The 15,847-nt window shown below is 37.5% G+C and overlaps 1 protein-coding gene across 4 annotated transcripts in view; it reads right to left on the bottom strand.

Moving 5' to 3' along the window:
* The window catches only part of PARD3B (par-3 family cell polarity regulator beta), a 1,037,391-nt gene that overhangs the window by 350,482 nt on the left and 671,062 nt on the right, over positions 1-15,847 (bottom strand). For 3 of the 4 annotated variants that reach the window (XM_044241394.1, XM_044241397.1, XM_044241396.1), the window contains exon 16: positions 14,269-14,313. The exons of the other annotated variant lie outside the window; for it this stretch is intronic. In XM_044241394.1, coding sequence (XP_044097329.1) covers positions 14,269-14,313 — 45 coding nt within the window. The remainder of the gene's footprint in view (positions 1-14,268; positions 14,314-15,847) is intronic. 4 annotated transcript variants of the gene reach the window in all.

Here is a 15,847-nt window from a genome sequence, read left to right as displayed (position 1 = left end):
GGTTCAGTTCTTCTCATTGACAATAGAAAGTAGAGCAATAGAAACAACTTCACTTCTCTAGACACATCTCATTTCTTTCTCTTAATATTAAACTTCTAGAAAGATCACATTTCTGTCCCCATTCTTCCTCAAGTCCCGTCATTTTGTTCCTGCTCTCCTATCTGCCAGCACTCATTCTGCTGAACTTGATAACTAATGGCCATCTCTCAATTTCCAAACCTAGTGAAACTTGGCCATTTTCTCAAAACTTCTGTAACCTTGGGACGGTTTCCTCCTGGACATGTTCATCTTCTCATTTTTCAGAGATACAATCTCCTTACAGGAAATAATTCATCTAGGCCACCATTGAGTCTGAACTGGCTCAAGCCTTTTCTCTATTCACCAAAGAATGAAGATTAATCCTCTTGACAACCGCAGAGCTATGGAAACAAACCAGACCCACTGCTTCTGCCACCCTCAGTCATTTCCCAAGATGTAGAACCCCTAGTCAGCTATTGCCCTCTGGGCTGCTGCCTTACACCAACCACTCTGGCCATATTCCCGTGTGACTACCATCCTGCTTTCCCCGCTATCCCAGACTCCTTCACTTGCCTTCTCTGAGTCCTATCCACTATCCTTCTGTGGTTCACAAGATGCTATTCACTCTCAACCTTGTCTCTAAAAATTTCCCTGCCCTTTAGCCTAACTTGAAGTCTACATCTCTACTAAGAAAACCGCTTCCCCTGCAGTCCTCTCCTTCTCCCCACGTCGGCGGGTTAGGGTTGGGAGGGCACTAATGGCCTCCTTACTTGTCACTTCTGCTTTCAAGAGAAATGCTCATCTACTCACATAAAAAATCCCAACTCTTTCCCAGCTCATGCGATCCTGTCACTCTTCCATCCACTGTTTCTCATTCCCCTCTAATACCTTCACTGTCATGGGACTTAATGTGCCACGGCTCTGACACATAGCTTATGGGTCTTTTCTATCCACTCTATTTCCATTTTGTCACTCTTGTTATCAAAAATGCATTCCTCAGGTCTGGGACGCAAGATGACAGAGGAGTGGGAGACTGAAATACCGTCAGGTCCCAGGAGTTCAGCTATGCAGTTATCAAACCATTCTGAACACCTACAAACTCAACAGGATAGAGAAGAGAAGAAGAGCAGCAATTCTAGAAACAGAAAATCGACCACTTTCCAGACAGAGAGTAGGATGTGCGGAGAAGTGAATCTGAAATGACAGGAAGATAGACTGCAGGGGGAGGGGCCAGATCCGGCAAGTGAGAGAGCAGCAGAGCACAAAATCGGAACTTTTAGAAGTTTGCTCCACTGAGGGACATTGTTCCAGAGGCTAAGCAGGGGGTGGGTCCCTCACGGAGACAGTGTGGTCTCGGGATCCACAGGGACACAAAAAGACCAAGGGTGACTGAGTGTGGCAGAGTTCCCAGATATCAGTGTGGGGAAGAAGATTATAGAGATGGAGCTGAGGAGTGGGCTCTCAGCTCAGAATTACCTTAAACCGTGATCCAAGACACAGTCGAGCTACTGCTCTTTGAGCAGGGACCCCACAAGTGTCAGATCCGGAGAGACCCCCTCCTTCCTCCAACAGGAGGAGTGGCACGGGAGCACAAAGAAGAATCTGCTGGGTTATAGAAACTCTCGGTCACGGGCTCGGTGATCTTGGAGTGCGGCCGGAGGCCAGGGAGACAGAGAGATTAACTGCTTTTCTCTGAGGGCACATTGAGGATTGGGGCCCTGAGCTTTCGGCTCCTCTGGGCTGGGGACTAGGAGGCTGCCATTTTCATTCCTGTCCTCCAAAGCTGTATGGAAAGTGTTCAGGGAACAAAAGCTACTGAGAGTGAACCTGAGCAGATTACTTAACCTGGCAAGGGTGGGGCAATTCCACCTTGGGCAAAGACATTTGAGAATCACTGCAACAGGGCCCTCCCCCAGAAGATCAGCAAGAGCATCCAGTCAAGACCAAGTTCACCAACCAATGAGAACTTCAGAACTCCAAAGACAGTGGAAATTGACACATAGAATTCATGGCTTTTTTTCCCCATGATCCTTCAGTCTTTCAAAGTTAAATTCTTTAAATTTTATATTTTTCTTATTCTATTTTCTAAAATTTTTTTCTCTTTCTTATTTTAACATTTTTAACTATTTTATCTTATCAATACCTTTTAAAAAATCTTCTTAAATTTTCATTATTATAGTCATATTTTATCCCTTCATTGTATTTAATCTTTTTTTGGATACATACAAGTTTTTTTTTCTTTAACATTTTGGGATACAATTTCTTCTAATAGATGAAAATATACCCTAAATCTAGTGCATGGCTTTGTTCTAGCCTCCAGCCTGATCACATTCTTTCCTCTTGTTTTCTTTTTTCAGTGAACTTCTTATCAATTCCTTTTTTTAGAATCTTTTAAAATTTTCATCTTTACAGTCATATTCCATCCCTTCACCATGTTTACCCTTATTTTTGTATATATATAAGTTTTTCTTTCCTCAAAATTTTGGGAGGTAGTTTCTTCTAACAGACCAAAATACTCCCCAAATCAAGTGTGTGATCCTGTTCTATTCACCAATCTAATATATATATATATATATATTTTTTCCCCTTCTTTCCTTGCCCCTTTCTTCTCCCCTGGGTTTTGGGTCTGGGTCTTCTGATTTGGTTAGTGTATATTTCTCTGCGGTCATTGCTACCCTTTCAGTATTTTGTTCTCTCATTCATATATTCTTATCTGGATGAAATGAGAAGGCAGAAAAACTCACCACAAAAAAAAAAAAAAAATGAAAAAAAAAAAAGAAAAAGAGGCAGTGCCAAAGGCTAGGGACCTTATCAATACGGATATTAGTAATATGTCAGAACAAGAGTTCAGAATGACGATTCTCATTCTGAATGAGCTAGGTGCTAGCTAGGCCTGAAAGAAGCATGGAAGATATTAGAGAATCCTTTACTGGAGAAATAAAAGCCATTTCTAGAGAAATAAAAGAACTAAAATCTAACCAAGCTGAAGTTTAAAAAACTACTAATGAGGTGCAAAAAAAAAAAAAAAAGAAAAAAGAAAAAAAGGAAGCTCTTACTGCTAGGATAAATGAGGCAGAAGAGAGAATTAGTGATATAGAAGACCAAATGATGGAGAATAAAGAAGCCGAGCAAAAGAGAGAAAAACAACTACTGGACTACGAGGGGAGAATTTGAGAGATAAGTGATACCATAAGATGAAACAATATTAGAATAATTGGGATTCCAGAAGAAGAAAGAGGGAGAGGGGCAGAAGGTATATTGAGCAAATTATAGCAGAGAATTTCCCTATTTTGGTGAGGGGAACAAGCATCAAAATCCAGGAGACACAGAGAACCCCTCTCAAAATCAATAAAAATAGGTCTATGCCCCATCATCTAATAATAAAACAGGTCTCAGAGACAAAGAGAAAATTCTGAAAGCAGCTTGGGACAAGAGGTCTGTAACATACAATGGTAGAAATATTAGATTGGCAGCAGAACTATCTACAGAGACCTCACAGGCCAGAAAGGACTGGCATGATATATTCAGAGCACTAAATGAGAAAAATATGCTGCCAAGAATATTATATCCAGCTAGGCTGTCACTGAAAATAAAAGGAGAGATAAAAAGCTTCTAGGACAAACAAAAATTAACATAATTTGCAAACACCAAACCAGTCCTACAGGGAATAGTGAAAGGTGTCCTATAAGCAAAGACAGAGCCTAAAAGTAACAGACCAGAAAGGGGGAGAGACAATGTACAGTAACAGCCACCTTACAGGCAATACAATGGCACTAAATTCATATTTTTCAAAGGTTATCTTGAATATAAATGGCTAGCAGCCCCAATCAAAAGACACAGGGCATCAGAATGGCTAAAAAAACAAGAATCATTGATATGTTGTGTACAAGAAACTCATTTTAGACCCAAAGACACCGCAAGATTAAAAGTGAGGGGGTTGAAAACAATTTACCATGCTAATGGACATCAAAAGAAAGATGGGATAGCAATCCTTATACCAGATAAGTTAGATTTTATGCCAAATATTATAATAAGAGATGAGGAAGGACATTCTATCACACTTAAAGGATCTGTCTAAAAAGAAGATCTAACAATTTTAAATATCTATGCCCCTAACATGGGAACAGCCAATTATATAAACCAATTAATAACAAAATCAAAGAAAAAAATTAACAATAATACAATAATAGTAGGAGACTTTAACACCCCCCTCACTGAAATGGACAGATCATCTAAGCAAAAGATTTATAAGAAAATAAAGGCTTTAAATGACACATGGGACCAGATGGACATCACAGGTATATTTAGAACATTCCACTGTAAAGCAACAGAATACACACTCTTTTCTAGTTCACATAGAACATTACCCATCACATCCTGTGTCAGAAATCAGGTTTCAACTGGGCCAAAAATTTTGATCAGTCCCTGCATATTTTCAGACCATAATGCTTTGAAACTAGAACTCAATCACAAGAGGAAAGTTGGAAAGAACTCAAATACACAGAGGCTCAAGAGCATCCTAAAGAATGAAGGGGCCAACCAGAAAATTAAAGAAGAATTAAGAAAATTCATGGAAACAAACAAAAATGAAAACATAACTGTTCAAAATCTGTGGGACACAGCGAAGGTGGTCCTGAAAGGAAAGTATATAGTCAAACAAGCCTTTCTCAAGACACAAGAAAGGTCTCAAGTATACAACTTAACTCTAAATCTAAAGGAGCTGGAGGAAGAAAAGCAAAGAAAGCCTAAACCCAGCAGGAGAAGAGAAATAAGAAAGATCAGAGCAGAAATCAATGAAACAGAAACCAAAAAACAGTAGAACAAATCAATAGAACTGGGAGCTGGTTCTTTGCAAGAATTAAATTGAAAGACTTCTTTGAAAGAATTAATAAGATTGATAAATCCCTGGCCAGACCTATCAAAAAGAAAAGAGAAAGGACCCAAATAAATAAAATCATGAATTAAATAGGAGAGATCACAACCAACACCAAAGAAATACAAACAATTATAAGAATATATTATGAGCAAATATAAGCCAGCAAATTTGACAATCAGGAAAAAATGAATGCATTCCTAGAGACATATAAAATACCAACTGAACCAGGAAGAAACAGAAAACCTGAACAGACCCATAGCCAGTAAGGAGATTGAAGCAGTCATCAAAAGTCTCCCAAAAAAACAAGAACCCAGGGCCAGATGGCTTCCCAGGGGAATTCTACCAAACATTTAAAGAAGAATTAACACCTATTCTCCTGAAACTGTTCCAAAAAATAGAAATGCAAGGAAAACTTCCAAACTCATTTTATGAGGCAAGCATTCCCTTGATCCTAAAACCAGACAAAGACCCCATCAAAAAGTAGAATTACAGACCAATATCCTTGATGAACACAGATGCAAAAATTCTCACCAAAATATTAGCCAATAGGATCCAACAGTACATTAAAAGGATTATTCACCACGACCAAGTGGGATTTATTTTTGGGCTGCAAGTTTGGTTCAACATCCACAAATCAATCAATGTGATACAATACTTTAATAAAAGAAAGAACAAGAACCATATGATACTCTTAATAGATGCTGAAAAAGCATTTGACAAAGTACAGCATCCTTTCTTGATCAAAACTCTTCAAACTGTAGGGATAGAGGGTACATACCTCAATATCATCAAAGCCATCTATGAAAAACCCACAGTAAATATCATTCTCAATGGGGAAAAATAGAGAGCGTTTTCCCTAAGGTCAGGAATATGACAGGGTTGTCCACTCTCACCACTGCTATTCAATGTAGTGCTAGAAGTCCTAGTCTCAGCAATCAAGACAACAAAAAGAAATAAAAGGCATCCAAATCAGCAAAGAAGAAGTCAAATTCTCACGCCTTGCAGATGATATGATACTTTATGCGAAAATCCAAAAGACTCCACTCCAAAACTGCTAGAACTCATACAGGAATTCAGTGAACTGTCAGGATATAAAATCAATGCACAAAATTCAGTTGCATTTCTATACATCAACAGCAATACAGAAGAAAGAGAAATTAAAGAGTTGATCCCATTTATAATTTCACCCCAAACCATGAGATACCTAGGAGTAAAGCTAACCAAAGAGGCAAAGAATCTGTACTCAGAAAACTATAAAGTACTCATGAAAGAAATTGAGGAAGACACAAAGAAATGAAAAAATGTTCCATGCTCATGGATTGGAAGAACAAATATTGTGAAAATGTCTATGCTACCTAAAGCAATCTACCCATTTAATGCAATCCCTATCAAAATGCCAACAACTTTTTTCAAAGAAATGGAACAAATAATCCTAAAATTTATATGAAACCAGAAAAGATCCCGAATAGCCAGAGGAATGTTGAAAAAGAAAACCAAAGTTGGTGGCATCACAATTCCAGACTTGAAGCTCTATTCCAAAGTTGTCATCATCCAAACAGTATGGTACTGGCACAAAAACAGGCACATAGAACAATGGAGCAGAACAGAGAGCTCAGAAATGGACCCTCAACTCTGTGGTCAACTAATCTTTGACAAAACAGGAAAGAATGTCCAATGGAAAAGAATCTCGTCAACAAATGGTGTTGGGGAAATTGGATGTTCCCCCGCAGAAGAATGAAACTGGACCATTTCCTTACACCACCCACAAAAATAGACTCAAAATGGATGAAAGACCTCAATCTGAGACAAGAATCCATCATAATTCTTGAGGAGAACACAGGCAGCAACCTCTTTAACCACAGCTGCAGCAGCTTCTTCCTAGAAATCTTGCCAAAGGCAAGGGAAGCAAGAGCAAAAATAAACTATTGGGACTTCATCAAGATCAAAAGCTTTTGCACAGCAAAGGGAACAGTCAACAAAATCAAAGATAACTGACAGAATGGAAGAAGATATTCTCAAATGGCATATCAGATAAAGGGCTAGTATCCAAAATCTGTTAAGAATTTATCAAACATGACACCCAAAGAACAAATAATCCAATCAAAAAATAGGCAGAAGACATGAACAGACATTTCTGCAAAGAAGATATCCAAGTGGCCAACAGACACATGAATAAGTGCTCAACATCTCTCAGCATCAGAGAAACATAAATCAAAACCACAGTGAGATACCACCTCACACCAGTCAGAATGGCTAAAATTAACAAGTCACTAAATGACAGATGTTGGTGAGAATGCAGAGAAAGGGGAACCTCCTACGCTATTGGTGGGAATGCAAGCTGGTGCAGCCACTCTGGAAAAAAGCATGGAGATTCCTGACAAAGTTGAAAATAGAGCTACCCTAGCAACCACACTTCGGGTATTTACCCTAAAGATAGAAAGGTAGTGATCCAGGGGCGCCTGAGTGGCTCAGTGGGTTGGGCCTCTGCCTTTGGCTCAGGTCATGATCTCAGGGTCCTGGGATCGAGCCCCATGTCGGGCTTTCTGCTTGGCAGGGAGCCTACTTCCACCTCTCTCTCTGTCTGCCTCTCTGCCTACTTCTGATCTCTCTCTCTGTCAAATAAATAAAAAATAAATCTTAAAAAAGAAAAGAAAAGAAAAGAAATGTAGTGATCCCAAGGGGCATATGCACCCAAATGTTTATAGAAGTGATGTCCACAATAGCCAAATATGGAAAGAACCTAGATATCCATCAGCAGATGAATGGATAAAGAAGATGTGGTATATATCTCAATGGAATACTATGTAGCCATCAAAAGAAATGAAATTTTGCCATTTGCAACAATGTTAATGGATCGAGAGAGTATACTATGCTAAGCAAAATAAGTCAATTAGAGAATGAAAATTATCATTTGATCTCTCTGATATGAGGAATTTGAGAGGCAGGGCAGAGGGTCATGAGGGGTAGGGAGGGAAAAAATGAAAAGAAGATGGGATCAGGAGGGAGACAAACCATAAGAGACTCTTGATCTCATGAAACAAACTGAGGTCTGCTGTGGGGTGATGGGGATAGGGATAGGGTGGCTGCGTTATGGACACTGGGGAGGGTATGTGCTATGTGAGTGGTGTGAAATGTGTAAGCCTGATGATTCACAGACCTGTACCCTTGGGGCAAATAATACATTTTAATTAAAAAAATACTTTCCTTAGGAAACCATTGTTCCAAGGAGAATAATAATATAAAACCTGGATCTAAACTAAGCCGAGATTGGAGCTAAGCCAAGCCAAACACACCTGAGATCAACAAATCCCCAGAAAAAGACATGTGACCAATAAATATTTGCTTTTGATTTTGTTATGCAGCATTGATGTAGCAACAGCTGACTGATAAACAGAGAATCAAATTGGATCTTCTTCCTTACCCACTGAGTTAATTTTTTTAAAAATCTCAATATTTATTTCCTAAATATGTTTTAATTTTCTTTCCATTTCCATTGTAATTCACTAGAATTTATGTCCATATCATCTCTTATCTGGACTACTGCAATGGCCTCTTAACTATTCTCAGTTTTTTGTTCTTGTTTTTGTCCTTCAAGTCACCACAGCCAACAGAATAATAGTACTACAATATAAAGCTCGCCAACTCCCTCCTTTATCAGTTTGGATTCTCTAAGCCTGTAGGATAAAATTCACATTTTTCCATTTGGTAGGGGTTCCACATGAGTTAATCTCCTGCCTACTGGCTCAGCGTGGTATCTGTTACTCTCCACTTGCATTTGTGAATGAATTGCTTATAGTTTCATGAACATACCATGATGTTTCAAGTTGTCATAACTTTCCATATGCCTGAAATGTGTTAGCTCATTGACCTTTTTTGTTTCTTAAACTTCTATTTATCTTTCAGATTTTTCCCTGGAAATATTTCCTTTCTGAAATATGACAGCCATCCCCCAATCCCAAGCAGAATCAAGCAGTATTTCCTCTGTGAGATTTCTGTATTATACTCTAATTTCACATAAAGATGCTAAACCAATATTTAATTAGGCACTTATATGTCTTTCTCCTCTACCAGTTCAAAAATTTTTTTCTACGACAGAGACCATGTCATATGTCACTTTGTATCCCCAGCACTTGATATATAACACCTGTCACAGAATGGGCATTTAATAAACATGAGAGGAACTAAAATAATTAATTTTGAAATTTGATTTGTAAAAACATGTAGACTCTATTTACACATGAAATTCAGAGATGCACACAACTGCACCATATTTGAATAGCAATGAATCAAATCTCACTTCTAAAAAGACTGATATATTTGTTTCTAATTCAATTTGATTCATTGAATTTTGGGGACCAGAGTATTCAGTAACCTTTTACCACATAGGCTGCTTTATAATCAAGTTTGTATAGGAAGAAGCCTATATATATTGCTATTTTTTAAAAATAACATCCTGAATCTCAGGAATGTAAACCAAGCTGGGGGATGTGAGAATGTATATATTTCTTGTGTCTAAAGGTATATTTATCCAACATAACAAGTGACAAAAGCTTAGAAAGTACCTCATAAAGATTTTTGTTCAAATGTATAACCATATTATGTTACTTTGACCAACTGAAGAGAAAAGAAACAGAGTTTAAGTCCACTACCCACTAACTCTAAGATTTAGTTCCTCATCCATAATAACCAAAAAAGGCCAGAAAAAAATCCAATTCACACTGATGAAAAATGACTATATCTGGTGCTCCAAATTTTAAATGCATACTCAGCAAAATTTATGAAATGTCATTTAATAGCACATTGCTCTTGTATTAAAGCTATTATCTGATCACCTTCTGCTTTTAAGAGCTCTTTCTCTTTGGAAAGATCTAGAGATTTCTTTGGCCACACTCGAACATTCTAAATATAAAGTTTACACACAATGCATTTAGAACAGAATGTAAGGTCTGCCAAGTTAGCAACTTACATATTAAACTTTCAGCCTTTGCCATAAGGATGCACATCCATTCACATTTGCTGTGATTTATACATAATACATGCACATCACATGCATATTTTCTCTCTTATACATCTCTTAACTTGGCCCACACTTCCATATAAATATATAAATACACATACATGCAGGGAAACAAAGTCAAGAATGATCAGATGAGATGTCCCTCTCAAGCTCACCGAGTTACAATTGTTTACTAGAGAAATTATTCGTATGGTGTTCCTTGTTCAGTCATAGGTTACAGAAGGTAAGAATTTATTAGCTATTTTGATATGTGTATCATGTCTTCCAACTAGATGGTATTCTTCTCAGTAGCTGGGACTAAAGTGTTACGCACATGCTGGTGGAAGATTGGCTAAAGCATAGGCTTTGCCACACAATATCTAGGCTCATAATCTCATCCCATGCTAGTTATAAGTCAGGAGAACAAGTACTAAAACACCCTGAGCCTCAGCTTCCTTACTAGTAAAACGTGTTAAGATATCCACAAACTTGGTGGCTGCAAGGCCCCTATACAGAGCTATCTCCCTAGACTGTTTAATGAATATTTGCTCATTAATTGATAAACTTATCTTAGAAAAGGTCTGGACTGACTGCCAACCATTACTTTTACAGACTTGCCTGTTTTACAGCTATATAGACAGGTGTTCGAGAATGTACGAAATTAAAATAGAAATAGGAAAGCTTTTTAGTCCATTTTGCTAATTAATATGTCAGAGCTCATAAAGAAGAACTCATCGGCTTTCTTCAGTACTGCATCATCTTAAAGAGCTGGGTCAGCAAAGATCTCCGCAGACAGTCAATACATATTAAAACAGCTCCAAGCAGTAAATCAAAACAAAAAAATTAAGACATAGTAAAAAAGTAAAATTTATAAGTCTTTTCTGACTAAAATGTAGAGGAGCTTTATGCTATTAGTTTAGGTGCCAGCTCAGTATCTAGGGGAAAGAAAAGAAATGATTCCTTTGCAGATATAGTTTAGGAGGCTGTATAGTCAAAATTAAAGCATAATTTTTAAAAAGCTATGCCAAATTTGATGTCATTTTCTTTGGATTCTAATGTTCCCTCAGAATACTGATATCATTAAAAATTGCTCTCATCACTTAAAATATACATTTTGCTGAAGTTTTTTTTAAAACCCCTGCATTTACTAAAATTTGGATTTTGTCAAAATTTTATCAATTAACAAGATAAGGACACACATTTTTTATTTTTAAGGCTCTCTGAAACTAGTGATTTTTCTTCAAGGAACCCACTAAAAGGCATTTTGTTCCTAACCTCTCTGGGTAGGTCCCAACACTCCAGAGACATTAATTCCTCTCATAGCTGGAGGAGGACCGTACAAGACTGACAACAGAACATCCTGCCAGACATCCCACCTAAGGCATGAGACGCTATGCACTCAGGGGAACCCCTGAGGTAGGTCGTTAGAAAAATCTCAAGAATACTGAATTGATTCCAGAAGGGGTAAGGGTACACCACATTTTAGGTCGAAAATATTAGAAAGATTTATCTTACCTGAGCCTTTGATTTAATCTGAGCTTTGAAGAACCAACCATTTAAAAATTAAGCCAAGGAAAGGGTGCCAAAAATATTGTCACAAATTTGGGAGGTACCCAAGCCAGACCAGCAGATGGAACTTGGCACGAAATGGCTCTCTACACGCTAAGTAGCTGACTCAGAAGAAACTTTAACTCAGATGAATTTATTAAAATGTTGACTATCACCCCAAATAAGAAGATGGATGATAGATTCAGGTCAGCACATACAATTTAATTTAACTTCCTGATGGTCTTGGATAGTATGAAAGCTGCCCACATTGCTATAATTAAAAAGAGAGGGAGATACTCTTCCTTTTTAGCAAAGAGATATCACCTTTTCACTTAAATATTCTGAAGGAAAGATTTGGGGAAGGAAAAGGTAAAATGAAAAGACAATGAATGATCTCTTTTAACACTGGCAAGAGTATGACCATGGAACATTAGACATTATAGTCCTGCTGTTAACGTGCTTACTGGCCACAGACTAGTCATACCACACTGAGACTACAGTTATATATTAGGTGAATTTTCAAGATGACTTGAGTAAATGAAAGATGTTACCAGTAGCAAAAGGATCCTTAATCCTCTTTTTCCATCACGGTCCCCTCCTCAGAAACTGCTCTGCCTAAGTGCTACACGTGTAGGAGAGTTGCGGGTTACACAAGGGATGAGTTTTTTGAGGATCGTTATAATTCAAGATGAATTTTCTAAAACAAATAAATATAAAAAATGGAAGAGGGTAGAATCTTGAGTATATAAATTTATAAACTTAGTTGTAGATTTTTCTTTAATGCTGCTTTATATTTTCTCAGGACGGTCTCTACTGTTTTAGAGTGCTCTCCCTTAATATAACTCTAGAGTATAGAATTTTAGGTAATTGGTTAGCCATCTATATTGGGTTTTCTCACATGCCACTTTTGCTCCAGAGTGAGCTATTTTCTGGTTGTTCTCAGCATTTCCACTGATTCCACAGGTGGCCAGTGAAAAGCTCAATGACACCGTGATAAGGTTAGACGAGGACTTGGGAATGTAAAATGGTGAATGTTGTACTAGCAGTTCATTAAGCATCAGAAATCTTTAAAATACCTGATATATTTAAAGCAGCATGGTTCATATTATATAAAAGTTAACCTGACAGGTTTAAAATTATGCCATATTTATCATTTTTCTTTTCAATTTGGAAATTATTTCAAGTTTCATACTTTGGGTAATTATTTTTTACTGTGTTTTATATCACACTATATAAAAGCATATCATTCAACTTAGTAACATACTGTAGTGATATGCAAAGGTAACAATGTTCTCATTTAAAAAGAGGACCATTAACTTTTAGTCACTGGCTGACAGAAACTTGTTTGGAAATTAAGATCAGAATAAGATTAGATTTTCTGGAAAAAAGTCAGAAAGTTTATTTGCTCATTTAAAAAAAAACAGATTGATAAACAGTCTGAAAAACTGGTTTTTGTGTGTGCGTGTGGGTTTTTTTTTTTTTTTAACCTTGAAGCCCATCCCAGTACATAGAAAGGCTTTAATCTTCAAATCTTAATCTGTGTAACAGAACTAATGATAAGCAGTACCATTTAGGGTACACTGAAGATGAAAATAATATAGGCTATCCTTAAGGTTTCTTGGTCATGAGAACTTCCTTTTCAGGCTCCCCAAAATATTTCCGGTAGTGGAGAATTTAATGGACAAGGATGATGGGGGAAAGCAACACTGCAGTTTAGCGCTCTCAGAGAAATCTTTTCCTTCACGGTGATCTAACCTCTTAGGCTCTTTATTAGGAGAAGCAGAAAAGAAAAAAAAAATCTAAGAGTTGTGAACCAGCCCTTCCCTGCTGTTCTCACAAGAGAATCTGGAGAAAGAGGCAAAGAAAAAAAAAATCATAATCTTGCCTTGGAACATGATGGAAGTAATGAGGCATCAAGGCCACTTACTGCTGGAAACATAATTAGCACATAAACACAGGAGACACTTGGTGACTGGAAAGACTTTCTTTGTTTCAGAAACAGGGGGATGTCAAATTATAACTCTTCTGTTATTTGGAGTGGCAAACCTGAGAGTAATATGGATACTCTTCCCCAAATAATACACCCTTAGAGGAAAGGGATCACTGTAGTATTTGCAAGCTTGGTAGCTCTAAGTGTTTTCAATGAATGCGGAAAACAAACAAACAAACAAACAAAAACAAACAACAATGAAGGACAAGGGGGGAGAAGAAAAACCACTTGGCAGTGAAGAAAAAGCTTGGATTTTCGACTGGAAGGAATCTCCCACATAACAGAGAAAGACCCAGGAAACTCACAGAAATCCTTGTGGACTCTCCAGAGAACCTCTAGGAGTGAGGGAGCTCATTCCTCAGTCTAAAGAAAGATAAAATGGCCACCTTGGGTGTGATCTTCTTTGATGACAAGCAAAAAAACTATTCCTTTTTTGAGGAGAAATGACCATATTTGTTCTGGAGCTCTTTTTTCTGCCACTGTAATGTGAAAGTCATCATGGGAAAGAGTTTCAAACTTTCTTGGATTTTCCTTATAATTCTTCCTTGTTGTTGTTTTAAGTGTTCAGCTGGCAAGCAGGTTTAAGATTTTTGGTTTTATAATTATTAGTTTTTGGAAACCTTTATCCTTTCCTCTCAAAGATTTTGAGTCAGCATACATTATGCCACTACACACCGAGCCAAGCAATAATTCATCTTTGTGGAAGTCAGAGACATCTCATGTATTAATTAGCAAGCCTTTCAGTGACTAGTGGATGGAAATAGGTTCCAACTGCTACTCGAACACAGCCAGCAATTTCCAGGAAGGAGAATATAAAGTCAGTTACAAGGAGTTTCTTACCCGATTTGTGAGCAGCCAATGAGTGGACTTTGCTTTCATCTGACACTGAGAAGAAATAAAAGAGACAAGGATCAGGCCTGCTTGTAAATCAGCCATTTTTTGAACAATAAATTGAAATAAATTCATAAGAAGTTAAATCTTTTACTGGAAAAAATTTGAGAAAAAATCTGTTCCCTGGCCTACCTGGGGCACCTCATATCTTTTGGTAGATATTTAAAAGGCAACTATGAAGATACAGCTCTCTCTCTCTCTCTCTCTATATATATATATATATATAATATTTATATATTATATATTTATTATACACACACCTTAGATTGTCTCTAAATATAATTTTATTTTCTTTTAATTTTCAGTACTTTCAGCTCTGTTAATTAGGTTATTGTTTTCATGAGTGCGAAAGGAGAAAGTAAACTCATGGGCCTGGAGATGTGTAATATGTAATAAAATTTTTTGAGTGCCATATATATGCATATATATATATATGTGTGTGTGTGTATATTCAATACTCAAGAACTAGACTTCTATATCTGGAGTAAAAGGGAACATATTTACAATCTCTCTTGAAAAAAAATTAAATACATAAAACAGGAAGCAGTGGCAATCCAGGGATTAGACATTAGGCAGCAGAGATGAAGCAAGTGAGGTAAATCCTGTAAATGCTCCAGTTCATTGCCTGGAGAAAGTTTCCAGATTGTGGTATACGGAGGGAAACAGAGCAGAACCTTGTAACACCCCAGCTTGAGCACATGGACCTGGATGTCCAGGGAAGATAAGGCAGATGCCAGTTGTAGGCGGAGAACCAGAGAGGAAAGACTTACCCAGAACTCTTGCTGAGATCTGCTGAAGATCTCCGTATTTAGCTGAATATACTGATTATCACACACATGTGAAGAAACTGCCTAAGACCTGGGGAAGAACTACCCAAAAGTATAATGGGAAGAGTGAATGAAGTTCACACAGGGCTGGGAATAATGCCTAGTCCTAATAGCCAGAGTAAAGATTCATAATTCAGGGCCATGGCAAGAAGACAAAGAACCCTGCTTTGGTAGTGGGGAAAAAAAAAAAAAATCAACCCTAGATTAACATGGCTCTGATGAAATATGCAAATTTTTGAAAGTCACAAGTCACCAAAGGTTACGTAGGAAGAAATAGAACATCTGAATGGCCCTATAGTTTTTCTTGTTGTTGTTTTTAATGAATTTGTAGTTAACCACCACCACCCCCCCCACACCAAACTCTAGGCCCAGAAGGCTTCACTGGTTCTACCACACATTTAAGGAAGAAATCACACCAATCCTCAGAAATTCTTTCAGTAAATTCAGAGGAGGGAATACTTCTTAGCTCATTTTAGGAGGCTGGAATGGTGCTGATACCAATATTCCACAATGACACTATATGAAAGCTATTATCCAACATCTCTCAAAAATAGAGATGTGGGGTTCTTAATCCTTAAGCTCTCTGCATGGGTTATCACTTCAATATACAACAATAGTTGTCCGTTATTTGCTATGTGTCACTGGCTATGTTGGTCTATAAAAACCTGGTGCTCAAGGATTGAGCAATGAGAAGTGAACTC

Source organism: Neovison vison, chromosome 3 (genome assembly GCF_020171115.1).
Source record: "Neovison vison isolate M4711 chromosome 3, ASM_NN_V1, whole genome shotgun sequence".
NCBI classification, from domain to species: Eukaryota; Metazoa; Chordata; class Mammalia; order Carnivora; family Mustelidae; genus Neogale; species Neogale vison.
The sequence above is the reverse complement of the archived record's forward strand: the minus strand, read 5'-3'. Positions and strand labels throughout refer to the sequence as shown.